This window comes from Topomyia yanbarensis, chromosome 2 (assembly GCF_030247195.1).
Source record: "Topomyia yanbarensis strain Yona2022 chromosome 2, ASM3024719v1, whole genome shotgun sequence".
Classification (NCBI taxonomy): Eukaryota; Metazoa; Arthropoda; class Insecta; order Diptera; family Culicidae; genus Topomyia; species Topomyia yanbarensis.
In genome coordinates this window covers 16443392-16469801 of record NC_080671.1, presented here as the reverse complement: position 1 = coordinate 16469801, position 26410 = coordinate 16443392, and the positions used below count along the sequence as shown (strand labels likewise).

At 36.7% G+C, this 26410-nt stretch overlaps 1 protein-coding gene across 7 annotated transcripts in view; it reads left to right on the top strand.

The window, feature by feature from the left end:
• Window positions 1-21577, top strand: part of LOC131681691 (dual specificity protein phosphatase 3) — a 165253-nt gene extending 143676 nt beyond the window's left edge. For 6 of the 7 annotated variants that reach the window (XM_058962661.1, XM_058962660.1, XM_058962659.1 and 3 more), the window contains exons 2-5: window positions 10291-10472; window positions 11210-11338; window positions 11646-11755; window positions 20223-21577. In XM_058962661.1, coding sequence (XP_058818644.1) covers window positions 10321-10472; window positions 11210-11338; window positions 11646-11755; window positions 20223-20425 — 594 coding nt within the window. In that variant the 5' untranslated portion in view covers window positions 10291-10320 and the 3' untranslated portion in view covers window positions 20426-21577. The remainder of the gene's footprint in view (window positions 1-10290; window positions 10473-11209; window positions 11339-11645; window positions 11756-20222) is intronic. The other variant, XM_058962657.1, reaches the window with a different exon arrangement.
• The last annotated feature ends 4833 nt before the right edge of the window (window positions 21578-26410 follow it).

Here is a 26410-nt window from a genome sequence, read left to right as displayed (position 1 = left end):
TTCAGAGGAGATGAAGTAGAAACGCAAATCATGACTTATTAAATTATAGGTATTGTGCACTTCATTTAGTAGGGTTTCTACTAAATTTTCTGTAACATTGGCTTTACAGACAACCTATCCAAATAGTTGGTTTGTTGATTCGGTGGTTTTTAAACTATTTTGCTCATCTTTGATTTTTTTACTTTTAGTTTAGTTCAAAAATAGATAAGTGAAAATATACTATTTGGATATACTGTATAAAAAATGCACCTATCAATGTGGTAATTTTTTTCTTTTACAGAATGGGATGAAATTTGCAAAATTTAGTATAAAACTATACACACTATACAATTTTATTGATTTCTGAACGAAATATAGAATTATTAGATATAGAAATAGTATAGAATCCCGGAATTTTCAGATTTCTCGGGATTTCTGATACCGGAAAATAGTGTTTTCTCATTTCCGGGATTCAGGAATCACGAGAAAAAGAGATATTTTCCAAAAAACTTACGTTCTACAATAAAAATTCTGCCAGTAATATCTCGACCGGAAAACATGCAGTTCAATGGGTGATATATCTTTGGGCTAGGTAGAATGCAAATATGTTTTGTTGAACATGTATATGGAGAATGTTGTAATCGAGGTACGACTACATGATTTGTTTTCGAGTACAGCTGGTAGTGCAATCCGAAGACTCGTTTTGCGATACGGTGTAGTGGTCACCATTAAAGACGGCATTATCAATCTGCTTTTTCATCTCGTACAAATTAGAAGCCAAAAAGCGCACCGTTTGCGAACAGCATACACACAAAAAATACTACACGTACCGCGGAACTGTAACGTGTACGTCTAAAATATAGACACATCAAAGTCACCCGTTAGGGCATTGCAAAAAAAAAATTTTTGAATTCTCAAAGGCCCCCCTCTCATATTGAGACAAATGTCAAAGTAAGCTCAGATGCCAAATTTCACATCATTTGGACAATTTTAGACCCCCGCCCACTTCGCTTGAATTTTTTTAAATTGGTACTATGGGAAAATATGGAGGAAGAATATATTAAATGCTATAACTTTTGAAGTAGAAATCAGAAAATTACAATTTATACCTTTTTTGAAAGGAAATAATCTTATTATTTGAATGGAGATGTTTTTGCTTCTAGCAAAATAGGGGAGAGTGGGGTACTGGGTCATTTTGAACGTGGAAAATCCTTAGAATTATAACAAAAATAGATTCGTTACCGGTAAAATTCAGGAACATCAAATTATCTGACATATAGTGTCGATTTCACATTTTTATCATAAAATCGCACATATTAATTTCATTTAACAACAAAATTCTTATTTGATTTACTACTTTTATTGTAAAATATGCTTAGAGATCACATGAGAAAAGTTTCATTCCTGGAAAAATAGGGGAAGTTGAGGTATTAGGACAAAAAATGAAAAAAAGGAGATTTGTAGAGTAAATATCAAAAAGTTGATGTTTCTGAATTTTACCACTAACGTTTTTATTTTTGTTCCATTCCTTAGAATTTTACACGTTCAACAACTTACAATTTATGAAAATTGATTGAAGAATAATAGAGATATATGCATGAGAAAATGATAAAATTTAATATGAATGACAAAAAGCCCTATAACCCCAACTTCTCGTATTTGGACTAAATTCAAAAGGATTCCGTCCGATTTCTGAGATTTTTTCACATTAGAAAAACTACAAAATATGTATGATTTGCATCACGGAGCAAAAAAAAAATGAGATTTTGGGGCCAAAATGACCCAGTACCCACCTTTTCCTTATTTTTCTAGAAATAAAAACATCTCCATTCAAATAATAAGATTATTTCCTTTCAAAAGAGATATAATATGTGGTTTTCTGATTGCTACTTCAAAAGTTATAGCATTTAATGTATTTTTCCTCCATATTTTCCCATAGCACCAATTTAAAAAAATTTCAAGCGAAGTGGGCGGGGGTCTAAAATTGTCCAAATGATGTGAAATTTGGCATCTGAGCTCACTTTGACATTTATCACAATATGAGAGGGAGGGCCTTTGAGAACTCAAAAAAAAATTTTTTTTGCGATGCCCTAATATGGACCTTGCTATAACGGAAATTCGCCAACATGATTTGGCACCTCCTACTTGCACGGATAATATTAAAAGATTCTATTAGCAGTATGGAGAATAGGGCATCGCAAAAAAAATACTCATTTTTGAATTCTCAAAGCCCCCCTCCATATTGTGACAAATATCAAACTCCCGCCTACTTCGCTTAACGTTTTTCAAATCGGCGCAATGGGTAAATATGAAGTGAAAATACATTAAATTATAACTTTTGAAGTGGCACTTAGAAAATTACATTTCATACCCCTTTTAAGGGAAATAACCTTAGTATTTGAACGGAAATATTTCCGTTTCTCGAAAAATACGGGAAATACGAGCACTGGGTCATTTTGTCCCCAAAATCTCCTATTGTTAATTATTTCTCTGCTCCGTATTGCAAATCATACATATTTTGCAGTTTTTCCAATGGGAAAAATCTCAGAAATCGAACGGAACCATTGTGACCTTTGTCCGAATACGAGAAGTTAGGGTTATAGGGACATTTGTTATTCATGTTAGGTTTTATAATTTTCTCGTGAGTATATCTGCATTATTCTTCAATCAATTTCCCTACAATGTATTTTGTTGAACGTGGAAGAATTTTCAACAACAGGTGACAGTTGTTCATCGCTTGCTTTGATTGCTTGTAGCAATTGGTTAGTGTAGACCTGGGACCGGTACATATGCAAAGTGAAAAAAATAAATGTCACCGCGAACCGGCAATGGCCTATCATTGCGAACCGGACCTTTCTTGACGATTTTCGTTTTCTCGCAGTGTAGTTGTTTTTGGAAAATACACACCAAAAAAATCTGAATTTTATCGTTGACGTAATTCCAAACTTGCCACAGTCTTACAAACTGTAATTGACGAAATGACGAAATATAACCGTGTTCTGTTTAATTTTACATGAAAGATGTAAAGATGTAAGATGTAAGCGCTGTGCCATAAAATTACACCCTTAAACATTTTAAAGAAATGCCATATATGGAGTAAAATTACGTGACTCGCAAAATTCAACGACATGTAAAATTAAAATCAAACGTGAAACTATGTCATTTTTGATGCTAATATATGTCATGGTCAGGAGACGTAAATTTACACAATTTTTTCTAGGTGTGTATATTTTACATGTTTTTTAGATGCATGTATATGCACTTAAATAGATATGCAAAATGCAAGGACGGCACGTGCAATTTTTTTATTCTGCTCAACAGTTATGGTTAATGTTGTTTTACACAAATCTTAAACAACAACATAATTCATGTCATGTTTGAGCTCTATCATTTTCGGCACAAATCTGTACCTCATCGGCAGGAATCTATACCGCATCGGCACAGCACTAGCATCGACATTTGCTTGAAATTATTTTGCAAGCATATTTTTTCTTGCTAAGCAACATCAATTTCGGGAGGGAAAAAAGACCGTCTTCGCATGTCCCGTCCCTGGTGTAGACCGTAGACTGAAGGTAGCTATGGTTTGCTCCACTTTTAACAAGCAGCGCGATTTTTAGCATCCGAACCGATCGAGATGAGAAAGTAGACTAATTCGTGCGCAAAGGTCAATTGAGTACGATAGATTCAATGGAAACACAACAATATTTCGTTGGTCGTTGAGATTTTTCTGAGATGAAAAAATCTGTGGTCACGTCTTTCTTCGGAAAGGAAGTAAAGCCGTTGGTCTCCGGTCCATGAGTTGATGGTTCGATATTCTAGTCCAGATAGTGGAGTCATCTCTCTAGCGTCGGTCATGAATAAGTAGAATCCAACTTGTATACTTACTAACCAATATCCTCCTTCCGTGATACTGCGCAAGCAGTATACACGGCCTCTAGCAAAAGCAAGTATCGAACTAACATTCCTTCCCTTTCCTTCCGCGATCTACGTTCCAGCCTGGCCGGCGCCGGTATTGATCAATTAAACAGTGTAGGCTTACCAGGAGTTGCACATTGAAAGATGTTTCGCTACTCCCAATCATAATTATCTACTTATTCTCTGTGCAACTTCAGCCAGTCCAGATCGATAACTGAGTAGCAGTCAGGGGTGGTAGCTTAAGCTCAAGTTTCATGAATTCGTTCATAATTTCATTTATTATGGAAATTCCGCCGGCTTGTATACCAGAAGGACGTTTTTGTTTTGTCTTATTTTGGAATAACAATATTTTTATCCCGATTCGGTAGTGTTTTAACCATTGAAAAGTTACCTAATCCAACTTTCGACATTTTGCCAAATAGTTGAAAAATATATAGAAAAGTAAGTGGAATTAAACAGAAAAATGGTTTCTGAATTATAATTATTGATTTTAAAAAATTCTATTTCATGAAACGATTTTTGAATTTTTTATCCGTTTAAAGGAATTTGTTCATTATGGAGAGTAGAATAATAAAACTAGAAAGATTTTCACGAATATTTGATCACTAAGATTTTTTTTAACTAATATAAGTTTTGACTGTTTCAGTGTAGTAACGTAACGAAAAATGTCTATTTTTTATTTTTTTTAAATTACAATTTTGTTCATATTTATGGTCTGGATTCTCTTTGTATTCAAAAATATCTTTCTAAAAAGCCACTAACTTCTTGTATTGGATGTGCGGAGCTAAAGTTACAGTTGCATTGTAACGATAATATAATAATACATAATAATATAGATATAATGACTAATTTTTTTTTTCGAATGTTTTATTAAAACGCTGTCAAGTTGTTTCGTGAACAGAAAATTATACTAGCGTGACATTTATAAATTCCTCAAGTGCTTAAGGGGTTATATACACATTCTTTCGTGATCTCACAACGATTTGACGATCCTTCGGTCTATAAATCGTTTATAACTTTTTCAAATAAACTTCTTCATCAAACCTAATTACAGATTCAGAAAATAAACAAAATTTCATATAAGATTCGATCCACAAAACATGAATGCACGGGAGGAAGAATTTAAAAAAAAAACGTTTGTGCAACTTCCCGTTTTATTTCCAATCCACCAGCTGTACTTTCCTGGATGCGGGTGATTGGGGTGGGACAAAAATTAGATTTCTCGTCCGAGCAACTTTTTAAGTACCATTTGGGTCCTAGAACAACTGTGCAAATTCTTAGCTCGATCGGTGAAACTATATTTTTGCGCCTGCTTGAAATTTACATGGGATTTTGTATGGGAAAATTAACTTTCACAAAATAATTTCTCCAGGAGTCGCCCATTACTTCATAAAAATAAATCGTTACGCGGCTTTTATAGGGAATTTAACAAAGAAACAAAGTCTCGAAAACCACGAAACGATCTGACGCCTGAGAAAAAAGTTATTAAGCAGAAACCGATTGATGCTCTGACGATTGATAATATATTAATTTTTTCTAGCACCACTGCTGTTTGTTGTCCAATTATACGCAATTTTGTTTTAATCCTCTCTTAATGTGTCTAAATCGTTTATCTATACTATTTGGCCACTTGAGGTTTTGAGGGATAAATTGAGGCTTTTTTGTACATAATAGGAGAAAGTTAAATTTTTTGTATATAATTAGACCGTCAAAAGCAGTGATGCTATGAAAAGTAAAATTTTCATCAATCTTCGGGGCATCAATCAGTTTTTGCTTAATAACTTTTTCCACGAGTATCGGATCGTTTTGCAGTCTTCTAGACTTTGTTTCCTTGACAAATTTCCTATAAAAATCAGACATCTATTTATTTTTAGAAAGTAACGGGCGACTCTTGGAAGAATTATTTTGCAAAAATTTTTGCAAATCATTTGCAAAAGACAATTTCCTCATACGAAATCCCATGTAAACTTTAAACAGTGGGCGCAAAAATAAAGTTTCACCGATCGAGCTAAAAATTTGCAGAGTTGTTCTGAGAGCTAAATGTGACCCAAAAAGTTACTCAAAGCCAAATCTTATTTTTTTTATATAACCATGTCCCACTCTACTGGTCATATGATGCGTTTTGATGAAATCGCGCCAACAGCAATGTAGTCCAGGACATGCGTTGGAAGGTTGTGAGGAAAAAATTTCCGAACTTTGTTCTCGGGCTAGTATCTAGGCACTAATAATAATTCGTTCCCTGAATACTTCTTTCCTCCCAGCAATTAATCATTCCAGACTCCGCTATCGTCGACGGGACGCCTGTTATAAGGTTGTCCGCAATCTCAGTTGTAGTCGCACGTCAATAGCCAACCGATTCTTTCGTTGCAAGCCCAAATACACTATCGAAGCAGCTATACATTATCATATCGCATCCGGTATTAAATCCGAAATAGACGATTATCTATTCGACTGTGATCATGGTCTCAGATGAGCACGAAAAAGATAAATGGAGGAGTGTTTATAGGTGTTTGCCGACATTTCGTATCCTGTCAAATCGACAACTGGATGTAGGGGAAGATGGGGTAAAACGCACCCCCCGGGGAAAAATGCACCCTTTGCTTATATCGAAAACTGCTGAAAATTTCTAGAAAAGGGTAAAATCAGTCGGAAGTCCGCCATAGTAATCATATACTGGTAAATTTTTTTAACGGTACATCAATAGCAGCTCGTGAAATAAACAAAAAACAATAGGGGAGAGTGGGTACGCTCATAACTTTTCAATGAAATAAAAATTTCAGTTGCAAAATTCGCCATCTGGTAGTCAATTCGAATTGTAAGACCTGTGAATAATGTGTAAATCCGAATAATATGTCCTGTCAGTAATATGTACAGTTTCGAAAATCATGTCAAAACGAGGTTTTTGTAAAACGTGTAGTAACTGGATCCCCCGCCTACTAGGGCTAAACAAACAAAGCACACTATGACCTAGAGATACGAAAGTTCAGCTAACCACCTATCCTGACAGATTAATTAATAAGACTACCTTTTTATATGCACGAGAAACTTTAACCACAGTAGAAAGTCGAGACAAGTATTTGCGGTAAGTTAATGCTGTTTATCTGGCATTTTCAACCTTCAATAAATTATACCATAATTTGTTCACGGAAAAAACATTTTAGATCAATTAATAGTGCCAGGTACGTTATGAAAATAATGTTTTTCTATTTCTATACATTTCGAAAGTGTTTGAGAGAACTAATAATAGGGATCAAGAACACCCAGTGTTACAGGGATCAAAGATACCTGTTGTATAAGGTGAATAAAATTTAATATTTTTTGTATGTGTAGTAAAACTTTAATTCGAAACATGTGTTTATCATACAACCGTTAAAAAAAAATTGTGAAAGATCTTTGAGATAGATTTAAGCACATATTTTCTAAAATATTATGCAACTTTTCCAAACCAAATGTAATACATCAGGCTTGTTTTTTAAACATCATAAACGACCAAATACTTCATTTTCTGTTTATATTGTGATAACTGTATGTGTATAGATTAGGTAGATTAGGAGATATGGCCAGGGAATCAAATATCCCCAAGAATCAAGTGTCCTCACTCTCCCCTAACGTGCCCTTCTCATGTAAATATTGTGGCTCGTACAGCAAGGATTTTCAGCTCTTATAAATGCTGTTTTACTATTACATCAGTGCATTCAACTTCTATTTATACTGTTGTTATGTTATGAAAAACCTACAAAATACTTTTTGCTAAATTTATATCTCTGCTCCATCGGGGGCAAATGCCCTCTTCTTTGATTTTACCGATTTTGTAATCGAAAACAGAAAAATCGTTCTGAAAACCTACTAATCGCATAAGCTAAGCCTATTAAATGGCACACTTTTGTCTAATCGTCCCATCAGAAAACAAAACTACTTGCTTGTTCACCGAGCATTCTGCCCCGTTGTTGTAATGCATTAAGCCCCATTGCACAGTGGTCCAGATCGCTAATTTAGGAGGCATTTTTACTTTCTGACAAACCTGTATAATTTAGCCATATCATGTCTTAGGATGAATTTGTGTACATCAGAAGATGCTTCTTTTTATTGGAATAGTTATTAGGGTGGTTCTAATTTATCTAAAATACGAAAATAAACTTTTTACTGATGCAAGATAGAGCTCCACAGTCTTCCACAAAGTTGTAAAGTAACTTATTTTGAATAAATTTGTTGAATATATTAAAGCTCTCTCTCTTTTAGTTTTTGTTATACAAATTGAATTAAAAAAAAGATTAGGGTGTTCTTGAAAAAAACGTTTTTTTAGTATAACTTTCGTATCTTTTACTTTTTGTTAACACAACCTTTGAACAGCTTATTGAAAACTTCAAGCCGAGTATTTTTCTCCAAGACACCGAAGGTCTAACTTTTTTCTTTAAAAAGTCATGGACACTTTTTGTTAAAAAATAGTCTATTTCAAGGCTCAATATCGCTGATGCGGGCACCTAAAATTGAATACTGCTTCAACCACATGAAAGACCATACTTTTTAGTATATTTGAGCAAAAAATGGCGAATACGATATTTTATCTTTCATCAGTAAAAAGTTTATTTTCGTATTTTAGATAAATTAGAACCACCCTAATAACTATTCCAATAAAAAGAAGCATCTTCTGATGTACACAAATTCATCCTATAACATGATACGGCTAAGTTATACAGGTTTGTCAGAAAGTAAAAATTCCTTTAGCGATCTGGACCACTGTGCATTGTTGTGATGCATTTTGCTCCCGAAAAGGTGCGTTTTGCCCCGCTTATTTTTCATAAGGTAATTTTAAATGATTTTGAAGAATCGAATATTTTTCATGTATTTGAATATTTTGCAAAGCGTTATGATTGTGATTACTGAGGAAAATGTTGGCTAAGCGATATCATCAGTTGAATTCTCCCAATTGATGTTCTATAGCTGAGTTATGATCATATCTCGTTAGGGGTGCGTTTAACCCCATCTTCCTCTAACACATTCTTTCATATCATCACGACGATGTGACGTGTTTCGTTTTTCCTGAATCCTTGTAACTATAATATATGCAATATTTCAATGTATTGAGCACTGTTGACTGTCTGGCGCTTAAACTGTGCTCGCTTCGTCATATAAATTCGCTTAAGCCCAACAATACAAATATCTTACTATAAACTAGGATAGGGAACTTGATTCCTTACCAAACTAAGCAAAGCAATATTGCCTGTTTATTTTTGTTTGTTAAATATGTGATATTTGTGATGTTACAACGCAATGAGATAACGCTTTTCTGAGAAAGGAGCGTTGTAACGTCACGAAAGTTAAAAGATGTTTAAAAAGAAACAAAACAAAAAATATATTTGATGCCACCTAGTTATTTGTATGTTATTTAAAAATACATCATAGAAGATTGGTTCTGGATAAAAAATCTTAAAGAGAAGATATTTTGACTTTTATTGAAATATGTTGAAAGTTCTAATTTAAAACGCGTTCTAACGTCACGTTACATTATCGGTCATAAAACAATCCTCTTCCAGTATATACAGTTTATGTTCATTAAATCTTTCTTGGAATTTTGTATACTTTCCGAATCTGTAATAAATTTTGCCGTAGGTGTTTATTTGATAAATTTATAACATATTGGAATCAAGATTCGTCAAATCGTTGTATCGTCGCGAAAGAATGTGCCATAATTTCAGGAACTTGGTCACGATTATAATAAAATGTTCAGTAGACGAAATCGTGTTTTTTCACTAATCTATGAACGGATTGTATTCCGTGAGTTTGTCTTTTGGCGTACCGTCAATTCAAAACCTGTTTCACCTGATCATCATGACTATGAAAAGTGAAAAGTAAAAATTGTAAACATTGCTAAATAGCCCCAAAGTTCTCATAACACAATGCTCAACTTTCGCCATAATCGGTACGACATTGATAAGTGTCTATCGATTATTCTAGAATACAATGCTGAAAATGTCTTTCTCTGAATTTCATGAATAAATCAACCATCGTATTATCATACCCGTTTACACACACCCCAGCCGATGTACTTTTCCATGAATGAATATGCCCGAGTGCCTTCAACATGGTAATCCGCTACACAACACTAATTGGACTACAAACTGGAGCACCACCCTTTCATTCTGGTTGGTTTCCATCAAAGTGCCTAGACCTGGATAGCGAGCGCTTCACGGTACTTGCAGTAACCGTAACCGCAGTAGAAGAAAAACAAATCTGACCTTGCAATGGATTTGCACAATGCTACATAATTTTAATTGAAAGTTTCGCTGTCGGTGAAAGAGAACTTAGTAAAAAGCTATATAAAACCCGAAATAATCTCCAACTTTCGCAAACATCACTGATGGTAGATTATTCTTTCTTTTTCCTCTCATTCCACAGTACCTTACCCACTACCGCAATAACGACAAGATGGCAGATCAGACCACTGGCCGGCAGCTGCAGCGGATCCTCCACTATTCCGTGACACCCTGCCGACCGCTGCTGGGCCTGCGACGCTCCGAATGTGCATTATACGACGTTGACTGTGATGAAGTTTACCCTAGGCTGTACATTGGTGATGCGTGAGTATATATGTGTACCTGTATGGAGAGAGAGGAAAAGTTTCTACCTGTATCTGTCTCTCGACCGCATGTGCACCGCGACATTTTCCGGCTTTTCATTGTTCCCGTATCTAAATGTAGTTCGTCCTTTACCTTCCGCCGCAAAGTTCAGCGGTGTGGAAACAGCAAATTCGCTTGGGAAATTCTTCCTTTGATAGGGGGAATCTATGCGAAATTTTCTTGACTAGTGAAATGAAAGTAGGTCGGTCAGCACGTGCCTACCGAAGGGGAAGGAAAATGTTGAGCGGAATTTAATCCTGAATAGTAGTTTGTTTCATGCAATGTATACAAGCTTAAAGGTACACATATTTAAAACCAGTACCCGTTGGTCTTATACCACGTCAAAGAATCGTTTTTATGTGTACATTGGACATATATTCAACTCAATCCATTTAAAATTCTGCTCAATATTTTATTATTATATTTACCCGTTGTCACGGTTTCCTTCGAAACCAAACACACACAAAAATATCGCTGGCCGTGCATGTCTGCAATCAGCACCCGATGAACCTAGCTATCTAACGAAACACTTCAAACACAAATCTGATGATTGGTCGTCCCGAACATTGCTCTCGCGTCCGTGCCCCCGAGGCCAAATCGGTGACCAGCACAATTCGTTGTTTGACTTTACCGGGCTAATCACCCCAGTGCAAACAATTAAAACTAATCTTCGGTCTCTTCGCTTTTTCCAATTATAGGGCATCAGCGAGGAACAAGCAGTATTTACGATTGATTGGAATCACACACGTACTGAACACGGCCGAAGGAACCCGCTTCGGGCAGGTGGACACTGGGCACAGCTACTATCGGGACATGTCCGGGGTTAGGTAGGTCATTCTGTAGCCTTCGTGTGGCAGCTTGAAAAATGAGCTTCCCCGCTTTACACAATCAGGCAACCGTTTGCACCCCAAAAACTCTCGCACTGGCACTTGTTCCCTAGTTCATTTGGCAGTTACTGTCATTCGGAATCGGGATTGCGTTTTCATCGCTGTACAGAGCCAGCTCAGCGGTGGTTCCAAACCCGAAACAAGATTTGGGAGGATCCACTCGTCTGCGGATTGATGAGAAACAAGATTACCGATACGAATGACAGTGTGTGCGATGAGTTCGGACGCCACCGTTGAAAGGATTTAGTTGTACTTTCAGGTACATGGGCTTCCCGATGCTGGACCAGCCGACGACGGACATCAGCCGGTACTTTTACATCGCGTCCAAATTTATCGAGAATGGAATCAATAGCGGAGGTAAGTGGAAGAAAAACTATTAAACTTTTGTCGGATAAACGAAAAGCTGCGCAAATCGCGCTTAAATCAAATGTGTAAGATCCCGATCATGTAATTTCCATCGAAATTTCGATTCCGGTGGTATTAGTTGTAAATGCGTAAGCTAAACCAAATAATCCGTTGCGTGACTTGACCTTCTATTTCGACAGGTCAGCTAACATATTTATGGTAGAGCTAATGTTATGAGCTTACTGATATTATGAATCTATTCTGGTCGGAATTTGATATAGTATATCGAATTCATCTAATTAGTACCTAGTTCACTGTCTTATATAGCGCTGACGGACATAGCATATATGGGAAACTGAATTCCAACGTTGTCACTTTTAACCTAGTTTTTAAGTGGTTCTGTGAAACAAAACGTTCGACTCAATACTGCATTGCGGAGACTTCCGTAAGCCTAAGCTCCATTTTCACCTTTAGAAGATATTCACGAAAGCTCGGTTGTTGGAACAAAATTTGAAGTTAACAACTGCGGCATTGGGGCAAAAAAGAATTTTTTCGTTAACTTCCCTCATGACGGCAAGAATAAATACCATATTTCCTTGGTTCCCGAGACAATGCACACTACATGTAGATTCTGCTAGTTGTCTAACTTGACTCGATTGTAGGTCTGACTCGGACAGAACTTCCAACCGAAGTTTGTTCGTGGTTGGTTGTGAGTCGTTTCATGAAAATTTCAGCCGCAAATCTTAAATTGAATATTTGTGAAATTAATCGAAGCCAGATGTTTGAAGACGACAGACGGTGCATTTAAAACCACAGTAGATTTTCAATTCCATTAACTATCATTAGAATTGGATTAACAGTCGTAGGAGCAATCACGATGTTCTGGACATGTCCCTAACATTAACCACCCAACTTTTTCTTTTCAGGGAGTATATATTATTTTGTTTCAAAAATATACTCATCAAACAAAGCTAATTAAGTCTGCAAATCTTGATTACGGATACCCTATAAACAGTGCTTTTTCCCATATTGCCAACTAACACGGACATTGGAAGCTAAGCTAAGTGTTCAAAGTGTATAAACCAAAAATTGAAGATGTTGGACCCCATTTCATAAATTTCCGCCGGAGTTTTATCCGATCTAGCGTTGTACTAAATGAAAAAAAAAACAAATTTCTGCGCTATCTGATTGGAAATATGTGCAACAATTTTGTAACATATTTCTTAGAATGTACAATTACTGAAAATAACGGAAATAATGGATTTCTTGGAAGCAGTTCTTTGACGAAGGAAATGAATTATTTTCGTTCGATGGCTGGCCGTTGAACGTAAACTGAACCGAGTACAAAACCGAGAGTCGTATGAGAGTGCGGCACCGTTCGTGTGTTACACTCGTGCTGGCTACACTACAAGTACGTTCGCTATGTCTGGATGCGGTAAAGAACGAAAGGTAAAGAGAAAGCTAAAATCACGCTTGGTTCGTGCCGGTCTACAGTTTCCTGACCGTTGAACCCATCGTTTGCTGAGAAAGGGTCACTACGCCGAATGTACCGACTCCGGAGCACCCGTCTACTCGACGGCAGTGATGGAATATCTTACTGCCGGAGTATTGGAGCAGCACACGCGACAAACACGTTAACATACAAACGCTTGAGCCGTTCGCGATCATCTACGAATACCTACCACCGCGATTTCGCAAGCTTGATAACACCCCGGTGATAAAGAGAATATTTTAGCATTTATAAATGTACAAATGCGGTCTCAAACGTAAACCTACAAACACGGGCGTGTTTCCGCGATCATTAATCGGTCTCGTCCGGAAGTCTCTACCCTCGGTCCTAGCAACCTAGGCTTTTTCATTAAAATGGGCTGATCAAAAAATAACGCTTATATTTATTAGACGACACGTTCCATAGTGACATGATCGGGAACTATAGTAATACGGGGAAACTCACTCTCGTCTAGCTTCTGAACCGCACACCGAAAATTCAGAATCATATTCACGGTTCGCGCGATCATTCAAAAACACACGCGAAATCGTCACTTTTGTGCCATCTTATGACAAACGCCATTTTGGGATGAACTGAGTTAGGTATGCCACATTACTCATCTTAAAAAAACTCTACAAAGTGGCGTTTACAAAATGTTGAAATTTTGCTTGGTTACTGAAATATAGCGAGAAACGTGATGATAAATTGTGAGTTTTTTGCCTCAAATCACTAGATCTTGGGATTGGCTAAAGTTATAATGAAGTTTTAGATGTTTTTGTATGCAAAAATATCTTAGGAACACACTGGCATAATAGTTTTCACAATAAAAATACATATTTTGCAAGAAAAATGCAGTTTTACTTTTAAACTGACAATATTGCATGTTTGGCAACACTGTAACCATAAATTACTATTTTTTCTTGACTCCTTGAACAATTTGCTTGAAAATGACGACTGCTTCTAGACTAAATAAAGCCGAAGATATGAATAAAAGTTTAAAATTGGTGCTTTACTTGTATAGAAAATTTTCCATGCACAATTATAACACGTCATACAAATTTTGTCACTAATACACACATATGACACATATGAGTGCGATTTTTGTTTACATTTTCAGTAAAAGCTCTCAATATAGTCAACCGATCTTCGTAATATTTGAGAGAATAATACAGAATATATAGAAACTTCAATTGTCTTCTCTGAATTGTATCTACTATTTATAAGTTTCAAGATATTCAACCTCAAATTTTAACAATCGTTTTTCTCGAAATGTGCTAAACGGCGCTTGTCATAAGATAGCACAACAGCGACGACATGCAAAAGCCCACGCGATCGAACGCGTGAACTTACAAACATGCAATCGTGATCATCCATGCACAACTACGCCCATGATTTCAAAAACATAAAAACTCCCCGATGATTTTTGCACTTATAATCTGATCAATGCGGTTTCAAGCGTGAACAAATATACGCTATTTCCCAGGCGATTGTCTGATCCCTACACCTGCACTGCTCTTAAAAGCATAAGAGTCCCATATCGATTTTTGTTGAAAATGAGTTGTCTGTTGGATTGTATTCTGTATCACCACTGAATCACAATGCACAAATAATATTACCATGTTTGTTCAGAAAACATCGGAAAAAATACCAAAACATGGTTGTCCCATCCATAAGGCTCATTGAAAATGTAAATCCTGAACAGCATTTTTTTCGGCTTGCTGTTTTTCAATATGGGACTCTTATGCTTTTATGGGCAGTACATATCTGAACCGTACACTCAACATCACAATCAGAATCACGGCCTGCTGCAATTGGCCTTAACCCTTTGCGACGCGAATTCATTGTTAATACTGGGGTGGCATTCCGCATCTCGATTCGAGTGACTCGATTCGAAACGTTTTGAAGTCGTTTCGACTAAATTGCGGCATTGCGTATCGCATTCGACCAAGCGTTCGAGCTTGTTAGATTGCGGTACTAGATTTCGCCTGCCTGTTCGAGCGCAAACTGTCAAATAAGAGTATACACTGAGAAAAAATATTTTTAATTCTGCTACGAATAAGTTTTATAAAACCAACTTTGGTAAAATATAGGAATTGATTTAATTTATTTAGTTTTTAGTTGCTTGTTATCGAATATATATATATATATATATATATATATATATATATATATATATATATATATATATATATATATATATATATATATATATATATATATATATATATATATATATATATATATATATATATATATATATATATATATATATATGGATAAGTTTCGCAAATATAACATTTTTTTCTAGTACACAATAGGGATGAGGACTTTGAAATAAAATCGATGTTGTCAAACATCGATCCAAAAAGATCCCATGTAATATGGAAATACGATTTTTTTCCTTTTATGTACGAAAAATAAATTTACCCTTTCCAAAAATATTTATACTATATAAAACAATTAATAAAAGAATGAATCATTTCGTTTCATTCACGAAAAATAGTTTAGTCACCGATGATAACTTTTATGCATCGTACGGGCCAATCAACGTCAGATTTACAAATAAAATTTTAGTTCATTCCAATTTTTTTTCTTGCATTCTTTAGCTAAAAATATTTGACAGGAATTTTTGTTTCAACTTTTAAAGTTAGAAAAATTAAACATTTTTCAATCACTGATAGCTCGGAAAGTATTCGATTCATGGAAAAAAAATATTAAATATAAAAAGTTGCATTTTCGCATGAGCTTGACGGAAAAATTGAGTCTTTTTTATAAAGTTGGATATTTTTTTTTGTTTATTTTTTCTTCAAATAATAAAAATCATGTTAAAAATATTGTGTAAAAATTTTGCTGTGTCAAAATAGTCTGCGAGAAATTACAATTATAACATTAAAAAGGGCAATTTTACATTAAACGCCATGTCATGGGCGAGCTTTAATTGAAATATCTCGTAAAGTAATAAGGTTCTCAATATGATTATAAATGTTTTCATAGAATAAAAAACTTATTAGTTCAAGGTTGTTTTTTTCAATATGTTTCTAACATTTGCAGAATTCATAACATAAATAACAAAAAATAGCTATATCAGATTTTTATTGGTGAGCTCATTCGAAAATGCACTTTTTATTATTAATAAATTTTTCCGTAAAAAGAAGAGTTTCCGAGATATCAGTGGTTGAAAAATGATCCAATTCATAAAATTCAAAAGCTCAAAACTTGAAAAATCTATCGCATTCAGCCAAAACAAAAAATAGATGTCAATTATTTTCTGCTAAAAATGTAAGAAGAATTTTTGGTAGGAATTAAAATCGTGGTTGTAAATTTGACGTGGAATAACCCGTACATTAAATATGTAAAACTACTCAACTTTTCGTTCATCAAGATGCCATTTTTTCAGTTCGTGAATTAAACGAAACGAACTATTTACAATGCACCAAAAATGCTACGTTGCAGAAAACGAGTAATGACTAATGATTTTGTTCATCGCATGATAATTTTAATTCCATCTAAGAATTTTTTTCAGTGTAAACAAAATTGCAGTTTGTTTTGTTTCTTTCCGATGAGCGTCAAATTCACAGAATAAAAATAGTGATAGTGGTAAATAAAATGACCCAAACATGTTCATAATTTGTTGACGTCTCTCACCCTCACCACCTTTTTTCAATGCTTGGGCATTATTTTAGTTGGATATAACTGTATTCTTGAACTTCTTACCAAAAATTTTAATATTTCTCGCTGTTTAAGTTTAAGCACCGAAACATCGAAATGCCTAGCTGGTGGTTTCTCTTATTCGGATCTCAGTCGCATGATGGAATGTATTATCTGCAAAATGAGTTATTCACAATTATTCTTAGATTAAATAACATATTTAATATCTAAATAATTGTTTAAAACAACACAACTTCGAACCCGCTTTTATCATTTTTTTTGGAAAATAATCAAAGCGAGCAAACAGCCCTTTTCAATAAAAAATGGCTAATTTTGAATTAATTTTTTTTATTTTCAGGGTTTTTTTCAGGAAACTGATAGCTTTCAAAAGCAACAATTTTTTCAGCAAATGATGACGCAAAAATTTAAAAACTAGTTCGTTATAATAGCCATTTTTAGTTGAAATAGTCAAGACAAAAATTCGTTTTCGTGTTTGCTGGGTTTTCCATGTACTTATTAATTAATGGTTTCGTTATAGCACACAACTAGAGATAGCGAGAACATAATCAAAATGAAGTGTTTCCAGAAATTGTAGATGGCATAATTATTAATCGGTTGATGCACTAAAATTTGTTAATAATTCAATTTGATTCATTCTTTGCTATATAAGACAATATTCTGTATTTTCATGCATTTAATGCAAATGATGATATAACACCTAATTTTGTTGGTGTATAAAACGTACATTATGGTATTGAATTGAAGGCTATATTGTGATATTGAAAACAATTGAGGTATAGTAGGTATAGAGAACAAATGAATCAATTAGAATATAAAATTGTTTAAATCACCGCTTTGAAATCAAAAATGATTGTGATTCTATACATCTATCAAATAGCGATGAGACAAGTCAATGTGCCTTCACTTTGCTCCATCGATTTGTTTTAACACTTTTTTATTATTACTTGGTGTAGGATAATTTATCATCAATATTTAGTATTACTTTTTCCAAAAAAAAGTATGTTCCTGATGGTGAAAATAGATATAACATAAAGTAGCTCAAAATACGTGGGAGCTTTTTACACCTTTTGGTAATTTTATATCCTTTAAGTATTCCGATTGTTAACCAATTTAAAGAATGACATGAAACAAAAACTCAAATCAGAATCTCGAACGACAGTCGACAGCAATCAAACTATCGAGCAAATACGTTCGACTCGAGTCGCTTTCGAGTTCGATTGTTATGGTTCCATAATGCCAACACTTCTCGATAATCTAGTACTTCTTCGAGCGAACTCGAACGAAAATTTACTTTCGAGCTCGGTTCGAAATACATAATGCGAAACAAGGTCGAGTCGATAGAATTTTGATCGAATCGAGATGCGTAATGCCACCCAATTATAAAAAAGTTTCCAAGCTACAAACAAGGTGATCAAGCAGAGAATCGAGCAGCTTCATTTCGGAAAACTGGCTAACAAAGTTACCTCAAGTCACTCCCAGTAGTGGACCTTCAATTCATCGTGCTCGCTTTCCTTAGGAAAATCTGTTCCGCAGCTGTTGAATTTAAGCAAGCCCAGTAGACACGTAGAAGTGTATCAGAGCCGTTGACCGAGGTAGAAAACATTGTCAACTCACTCGTGATCACTGACCGACATTCACCTGAATAACGACGAATAACCTGTGCAAACACCTAACCATTTTCTGTTAGGCTCAGTAAACGGTCTGAGATCGTGGGTTCACTTCGATGACAGTCCGGTACATAGAAGGAATTGTCGTACTCAATCAGAGATCATGGCGAACTTATTCTGGAAGCAGTAGATCCGTCTATATCTACCTACGATCACACGCAGAACCAGGTGGTTTGCTCTAGCAAAACCAATTGCTGTCGGCGACATTGTAGTAATCGTCGATCCAAATTTTGATCGAAACTGCTGGCCTAAAGGTAAGGTTATTGCAACGCAACGGGCTCCCAACGTACGTGTACTGCGCGCCAGTGTACAGACAGCAGCCGGTGAAATCAACGGGTGGCCTGCAGTATCTTTATCTGTGCCCGAAAACTGTACACTTACGTGAAGGCGGACTTCTGGCAGCTTCCGGGGCTACTGTTCTTCACCGCCCATCATAAATTTGATTTTCCGGAAGAAGCAGAAACTTTACAATAAATACATGATTTTGCAAGCGATCTGCTCATGTGGCAAACGGAGTGTGACGTTCGTGACTACCGTGACTGTAAACGGGGAAATATACCTCAAGGAGTGTCTACAGAAGCGTCTGCTTCCTCTGTTGACTACCTGCCCCCAATGCACCGGAACTAAAACCTATCGGAAAATATTGACAACTATAAAGCAAGCACTATGGAAGCATCCCAAGGAGGTCAAATCTGAGGAAGACATGAATAAAAAGTGGTTTTCCGTACAGACGAAGCTATAGCCAGACGTTGTACAGAACCTCATGAGTGTAGTTCAGCGTAAGGTGCGACCGTACGGTTAGAATAGATAGAAATTAGGTGTCTTCTACGAAGTTGTAGAACAGGTATTTTTCAGTAATTCTTCTGAACATATCGATATCCTATCTCTCTTCTTCGAAAAGTTAGTGTTGGCGCCCTCTATGGGGTATCAGGCGAAACTAAAATTTTCTAACCAAAACATGACTCTTGTTATTTACTTAAAATTCTTCAAAACATACTATTGAACTAAACCTAGCCATTATGTCACAAAAATGTATATTTCATGGGAATCGAGTAGTGATACACAATCATGCGCTGCTAGACTCCATGCAAAAATAATTCAGGTATCACTTCGTTAAAAGTTTAATAATATCTTCTATCAAATCCGGATTGACTCGCAGTTCTCAACAAAGTTGTAGACAATTAAATTATCTGTCTTATTTTAACTTTCAGTGATAATCAGATGCATACAGTGCCACCTAGTGGTGAAAATGCGAGCTTTTGGGTTTTTTCCATGCAAATTGTCGAAATTTCCCATACAATCTTCAGGCATGTTGATCCGGTAGCTGGGCTTGTCCGTTTTGCTTCAAATTTGGAGCATGTGCTCCTGGTAGAACTAGAAATTAAATCAGGGCAGGCCAATTGAGTTTTCAAAAATTTATTTTTTTGCGCAGTCTAGTGTACAGTCTATGGTTTAAGCAAATCGAAATTGTTTTAGTTTTAGCTTCAACTGGACCAAATATGTTTTAGAATAATCACAATAATGGAACAAACATTTAACAATGTTTGAATTAAATGTTTCTTTTGTTTGTCCAATCATCCGCATACGTCATTTTCTTCTTCAATATTTCTAATATTAACACATTTTCCATGTTCTCTACTTTGTTCTTCTACAGGTAAAGTGCTGGTACACTGCATGGTGGGCATGTCCCGCTCGGCAACCTGCGTCCTCGCTTACCTGATGATCGCCCGCAAGATGTCCGCCGCCGAAGCGATCCGGACGGTTCGCATGCACCGCGATATCCGACCGAACGAGGGCTTCCTCCAGCAGTTGGCCGACCTGGACAACGAGCTGAAACGGGACCGGTTGTACTATTGACTCGAGTGTGGACAACGCTTCCGGAAAAAATAACGGTCCCGGACAAACTAATCCTTACTTCCTTCTTCTTCGCCATTCGATTCGACCTCTAAATTCATTTCTTTTTTGTTATTGTCATTTTGATCATGTTTATCATTAATTACTTGCTCTGGTCAGGAAAGTTGCCGGACAATGAAGGTTATCGGAGGCTCTTTTTTTAGCAAGCAACAGAGATTTAGAGTTGTGTTTGAAACAGATGACTGTATCATGCAAATATAGTCATTTTAAATATTTGAGCAAAAAGTCAGGATGTGGTAAAACGATGGCATGATCTCAGCTTCATTTACAATCGACAAACCAAAAATACCTATTCACAATTTATATATTCATATGAATATTGTTATACATTGCGCTATATTTGATTTCGTTAGAAGATCACTAAAGTTTACTGGCAGGAAAAAACGAATCAATCATAATACGATAAAGAATATTCCATAGCAAAAAAAAATCATGAATATGATGATACATAACAACTTGTCACACGATGGTAGTGCTTTATCGACCACAGACAGTAGCTGTCTGCTCTTGTTATATAAATGCTATTATTTATACAACCACTCATAATGTTACATTCACATACACTCACGTAAGAACGAACGTATTGACATTCAAAATAGAGTCGAAAAACATGCAAATGAAAAGAATATATATATATTTGGATCTTCCTTCAGTAGAAGAAGAAATAGCCATATACAAACAACTAGCAGGGGATAAGAGAAATCCCTACAAAAAAACTCCAATCGACCCAGAACCCAGTAACCAGTGACAAGCGGGAGCACCGAATCAAAGGATTGTTTTTTTTTATTAGAAGATGTATATTTTCTGTCGGGTTAGACGAACCAAAGGTTCACGTTTTGCTGTTTTCTTGGTTCGGAACCAAAATTGTAGATCGAAAATAAATTTAACCGAAAGAACACGTTTCAGACACATAGCACAACAATATTTAACCTTCAGTGAGATGTTTAACAACAAACGACACAAGTAAAGTTTCGAATGATAAACTGGCGTTAAGAATTAGAAGCATATATTGAGAGTAATAAAATAATTTTATTGAACAGATGAAATATTACATTAAAAAGAGAACAACCTGAATAAAAGAGCATTACATTTTAATTTTAAGCCGTACATTAGAGAAAGAATATTCCATTAATTGTGGTTGGGGAAAATTCAACCAATCTGAAATGACCAGCGAAAGCACAATTTTTTTTACCATTCATTCATGCGTGATTTGCCAAAACGCTACTAAAAGGAGACCTATGTCAAAACTATGATTACACGTTCGATGGTTAATGGGTATACATTCATAAAATCGATCGGTGGGGGAAAACCCAATGCAATACAATGAAGGCAATGCCGGTGCCGGAACAATCCGACGGAAAGAGAAACAAGAAAGAGCAACGTCCCGAAAAAGTCATTAACCGCTGCTGGTAGCATGGGTCGGCTCTGTCGGACACCTCCTTCTTCCAATCCAGCAAACTGAAATCACAACAATGGTTCGTTTCATCGTAACCTCAACCCACGTCTTCTACGTTTCACATGACATTGCCCTCTGTCTGTGTGGCGCTATACACGTTTGAACAAACGATCCGCTGGAAAAATATATCACCAATCTTGACTAAATATTGCAAAGCAAAACATTTCCTGTGCAAAAAGGTTATGGAATTGCAATCTGAAGTGTTTGTACTTCTGAGGAAAAGGATTTGCAATCATTAAAACGCAATGTTATAAGAAAATTTATGGAGGCGCTCGGTACATGACTCATAAAATTTTTTCGCGTATCTCCGTCAAGTCAATGTTTAAGTTTCGATTTCTTGTGTGGTCAAGCGAATTTTACGTAGCGATATTGTATTACATGATAATGCTACCCCATGTAGATACGTGTATTGTTTATACATTAAGAGACAGATTTTTGGAATCAATGAGAATAAAAAGATGATACCAACTGCACTTGTAGTACATTGATCTTCTAGAAAATTGAAAAAGTAAATCAAGCTTCACAATGTTAACTACAAGACATAATTTATCACCTAAAACAATCAAGTACCACAAATTACTAGGTTGTATGAGTTTGCAGCTTGCGGGTATGAGTATACGTTTCTTATAAATGAATGGTATAGGAACCCTAAAACTTTGAAGATTTTTTCCGAGGCTTGGAGTGCCGAGTCATGGGATCAAAGCAAGCGTTGTGCATCGGACGCGTGAAATTTTCGTTCCCATCAATTTTACTTTTCAAAATCAATAAAAATTGTGAATATTTGTTTTTAAAACAGTTTCAGGTTTTTGTTTTAGTGCGTTCTGCTCATATTAAAGTGTCGATTCAGGCGCATCAGCGTGTCGGTGAATCTAAGGAATTTCAGTGATGTAAGAGTTGCCTACTAAGTGTCCGCAATAATATTTTTTTTATTATAGAGGTTTTAACCTTATGGTCATTCGCCTCTTTTCGGGTTAGAGAAATCTCTTTTGGAAAACACTAACCCTATGTGCGGGGTTGGTAATTGAACCCAGCGCCTTTAACTCCCTTGTAGACAACGAACCAGAAGCCAATATACAAGCAACATCCATTGTAAGTTGTGACCCCCACCGTCATCGCTGCAATAACCCTGCGGAAAATGAGCTCACCTATAAACATACCCTCCGCGGTCACCTGAAGGGCTATACACCCATCCAATCGAGCATTAAACCGAGGAACAACTCAACATCAACAAATGCTCAAGCACCGACTCCACCATGCCCCCCGCACTGAGCACCCCAATGGAACACCAACCGACCAAGACACAATCCCGGGGACCTTCAGGCTCTCATCGCTCGCCACAATCCCATCGCCCTGGTAATTAAAGAAACACACATCCTGGAAAACATTGACATCTCCATCTGGCTACTTACGGGAAATGCGGAGCGGAGGAAACATCTACATAGGGTAGACGGGCCCCTATTCATCTCATTAGTCAGGATGTCACACTATTTCGTTGATAACTCGACTTAGAGTGACTGAATTGCGCTTAAATAGGTATCATCATCTTTGCTTCGTTCCTAAGAGCAGTGCAGTTAAATTTTTTGCCTGGAAAATGTGAAATGCTCGCGTTTGAGCGAAGCGAAAAGTCGAGTACAACGTACCCTTATTCATCCTACCATTTGAGCTAATACTGCTCTAACTCAGTCTACTTTCTACTTCTGCCCAAGTCAGACGTACAATCGAACCAAGTGAGCAACAAATAGCAACCTCTCGATCTAGTGTGCATTGTCTCGAGAACAAAGGAAACATTTAATTTATTCTTGCCGTCATGAGTAAAGTTGACGAAAAAACTCTGCTCCGACCCAACACAGCGGTCGTTGACTTTAAATTCTGTTCAATAAAATTGAGTTTTAGTGAAGTGGAATACCTGCTGAAGGTGAAGATACAGCTTAAGCTCAAGGAGGTTATGATACATCCAGTATCATCATCTTCGCAATGTAGTACTCGTATCATTCAACACGTTAGCCCAAGCCGAACGTTTAGTTTTGCAGAAATACTTGAAGCACGTGGCTGAAAGTGATAAAGTTGGAATTAAGATTCCCGTGTATATAGAAAAAGACTATGTAGATGTAAAGGTACATAACCTATCACCACGTACCCCTCCTGATCTAGTTGTAGAATACATGTCGCAATACGGAGAAGTAGAATTCGTTACACCTGATACGTGGAGAAATTTCTTCCCGGTACACCTAACGGTGTTCTTGTGGTGAGGATGCGGATTGAAAGACCCTCCCACTTGACTATAAAACTTAAAACCCGCGAAGCTACTATTAATCAAACTACGTTATGTACCCATGAGGGCCAAACTCCTATGTGCAAGTATTGTAATCAGACAGCACACCACGGACAACCTTGCGCGGAAGATACAGAGGAGAATGCCAACGAATCCACGGAAAACCAACCCAAAAAAGAGTTTTCAATACCAATACCCGAACCACAAACGGTTGCAAAATGTAGCTGTTCAGTCCATATTGACAACTGCAAAAGCAGCATCCAGCACCCCAAACACTGTAAGCAATATCGGCGAAGAAGATAAAAACAATGATGACGAATTTACGCTGGTCTCCCGTAAGGGTAATAAGCAGGAAAGAACATCTGAACGCGAGCACCAAGACACCTTTAACGATAGAAAAGAATTAAATGATCCCCATGACGCAGTAGGCGAGCCGCGAAAGAAGGTCTCCGCTCGCAATGAAAAGTTGCGCGCACGAGATCCAACGGGTAATCAATAATATTTGCTCCTTTATTTTTATTTTGCACATATTGTAAACACATGAAAGATCCACGACTCCGTTAAGCTACCGCTATGAGCCGTGTCAAACAAACGAAATAAAAAAATACTGCTCTAACTAATGTGTTCAAATGGGTGAGATGAATAGGGGAGCTAAGATGAATTAGGCAGCAGTAACCCTACAAGATGTCAGAGAGGTTGGCAAGAAACTCGAAAACTGATCCAAATCTCACCTCCTTCGCGGAAACGACATCATGAGGACAGTTCAGAACAACGAAGCAATAATCATTCACCAGAGGACATATCCGCCATCGACGTGCTCCATAACCCTCGCCTCTGATCGCCTCTGGTCAATACTCCCAGACATCTACAACAGCGACCACCACTCCATCCTGATTGCACACAAATTCACTTCCCCCGCAAAATCCCGGGTCGATCGCTCTGCCAGAAACCGTACTGGGCCCATTTTGACGAATGCTTTATACAGAATCTCAAATGACACGTGCCCCATGTTGATCGTGGTTTGTGCTTTGCCGTGATTTGTCTTTTCATCATTATACTGCTGGGAAGGATTGGGGAAGTGGTAAGGTTAAGATTAACAAAAATAACGACGTGGAGAACATAGACACTACGGATGTATTCTTCACTACCAAGAGAATAAAAGACACTTCTCGATGAGCAGATATATCAATACATCCCCCCTCTTACCTCCGGTTTATATCATCCAAACTCCTGTTTCAGTTAAGTACAACCTTAGTCGTTAGCAGAAGAGAATTAAACAACATCCTAAGCCAAATCCACATCACTCGAAAATTCTATTTGAAGGGATTAAAAGAAGCACACTTCTCGCAAGTGCCAGTATTCATACCTGGAAGTGACTCAATTTCCAATCACCAAAAATCCGAAAAGGAGTAGAATGAATGATCTGCACGCATCAACGGTTTGATCAAAAGGAGAGGGAATTTATATTCTAGCGAAGTCCATATAATTAAATCCAAGTTTGTACTACCACTTATTCAAAATTGACAGTAGAACCGCGAGAGGGTACTACACGTAGATGTTTAGATGATCAATTATGGTGTACTTACATGAGCTTAGTTGATGATATACGAAGAGGGGTATATCATCCCCCCTCCACTGTTCGATCCCCTTCCATGTAAAATCCCCTTAAATCACCCCTCAGACCAACACCCCATCCAGCCCACATACCCCCCACCACTCTCTTTTAACGACCACTATATAACAAAGCATACCTAATTAAGCTGGCTTCGTTCGTGGGATTTTCGCCCTCCTCACACACCCACCCCCGCATGACAAAATGAGTTAGCAAGCAGATAACATTGAACTAATGCTGATTAGGTTAATTAAGTATGATATTTTTGTTTCAAGTGTTTCACCGTCGACACGTAGCTCATCAAGCTGGTAAGCCATTGTGTATAAGTGCAAAATGTACTAAGAATGGAATGGACATTTCCATAATTATGTTGAACATAACCAGCCACCAAGCCATAGTTTAGAGAAATGAGAAAGGCACAATTCCGCCGCTAGGTAGATTAAAACAGGTTTTTATTGTTTACCTTGGTAGGAAAATGGAACGAATCCGGAAGGTCCTGCAATGGCAGTCAATGTTTCGAAGGACTCTGAAAAAAGGTTTCAAAGAAGAAGAGTTCGTGTTAGTAGTTTGAAGAAACGGCTTTTTCGG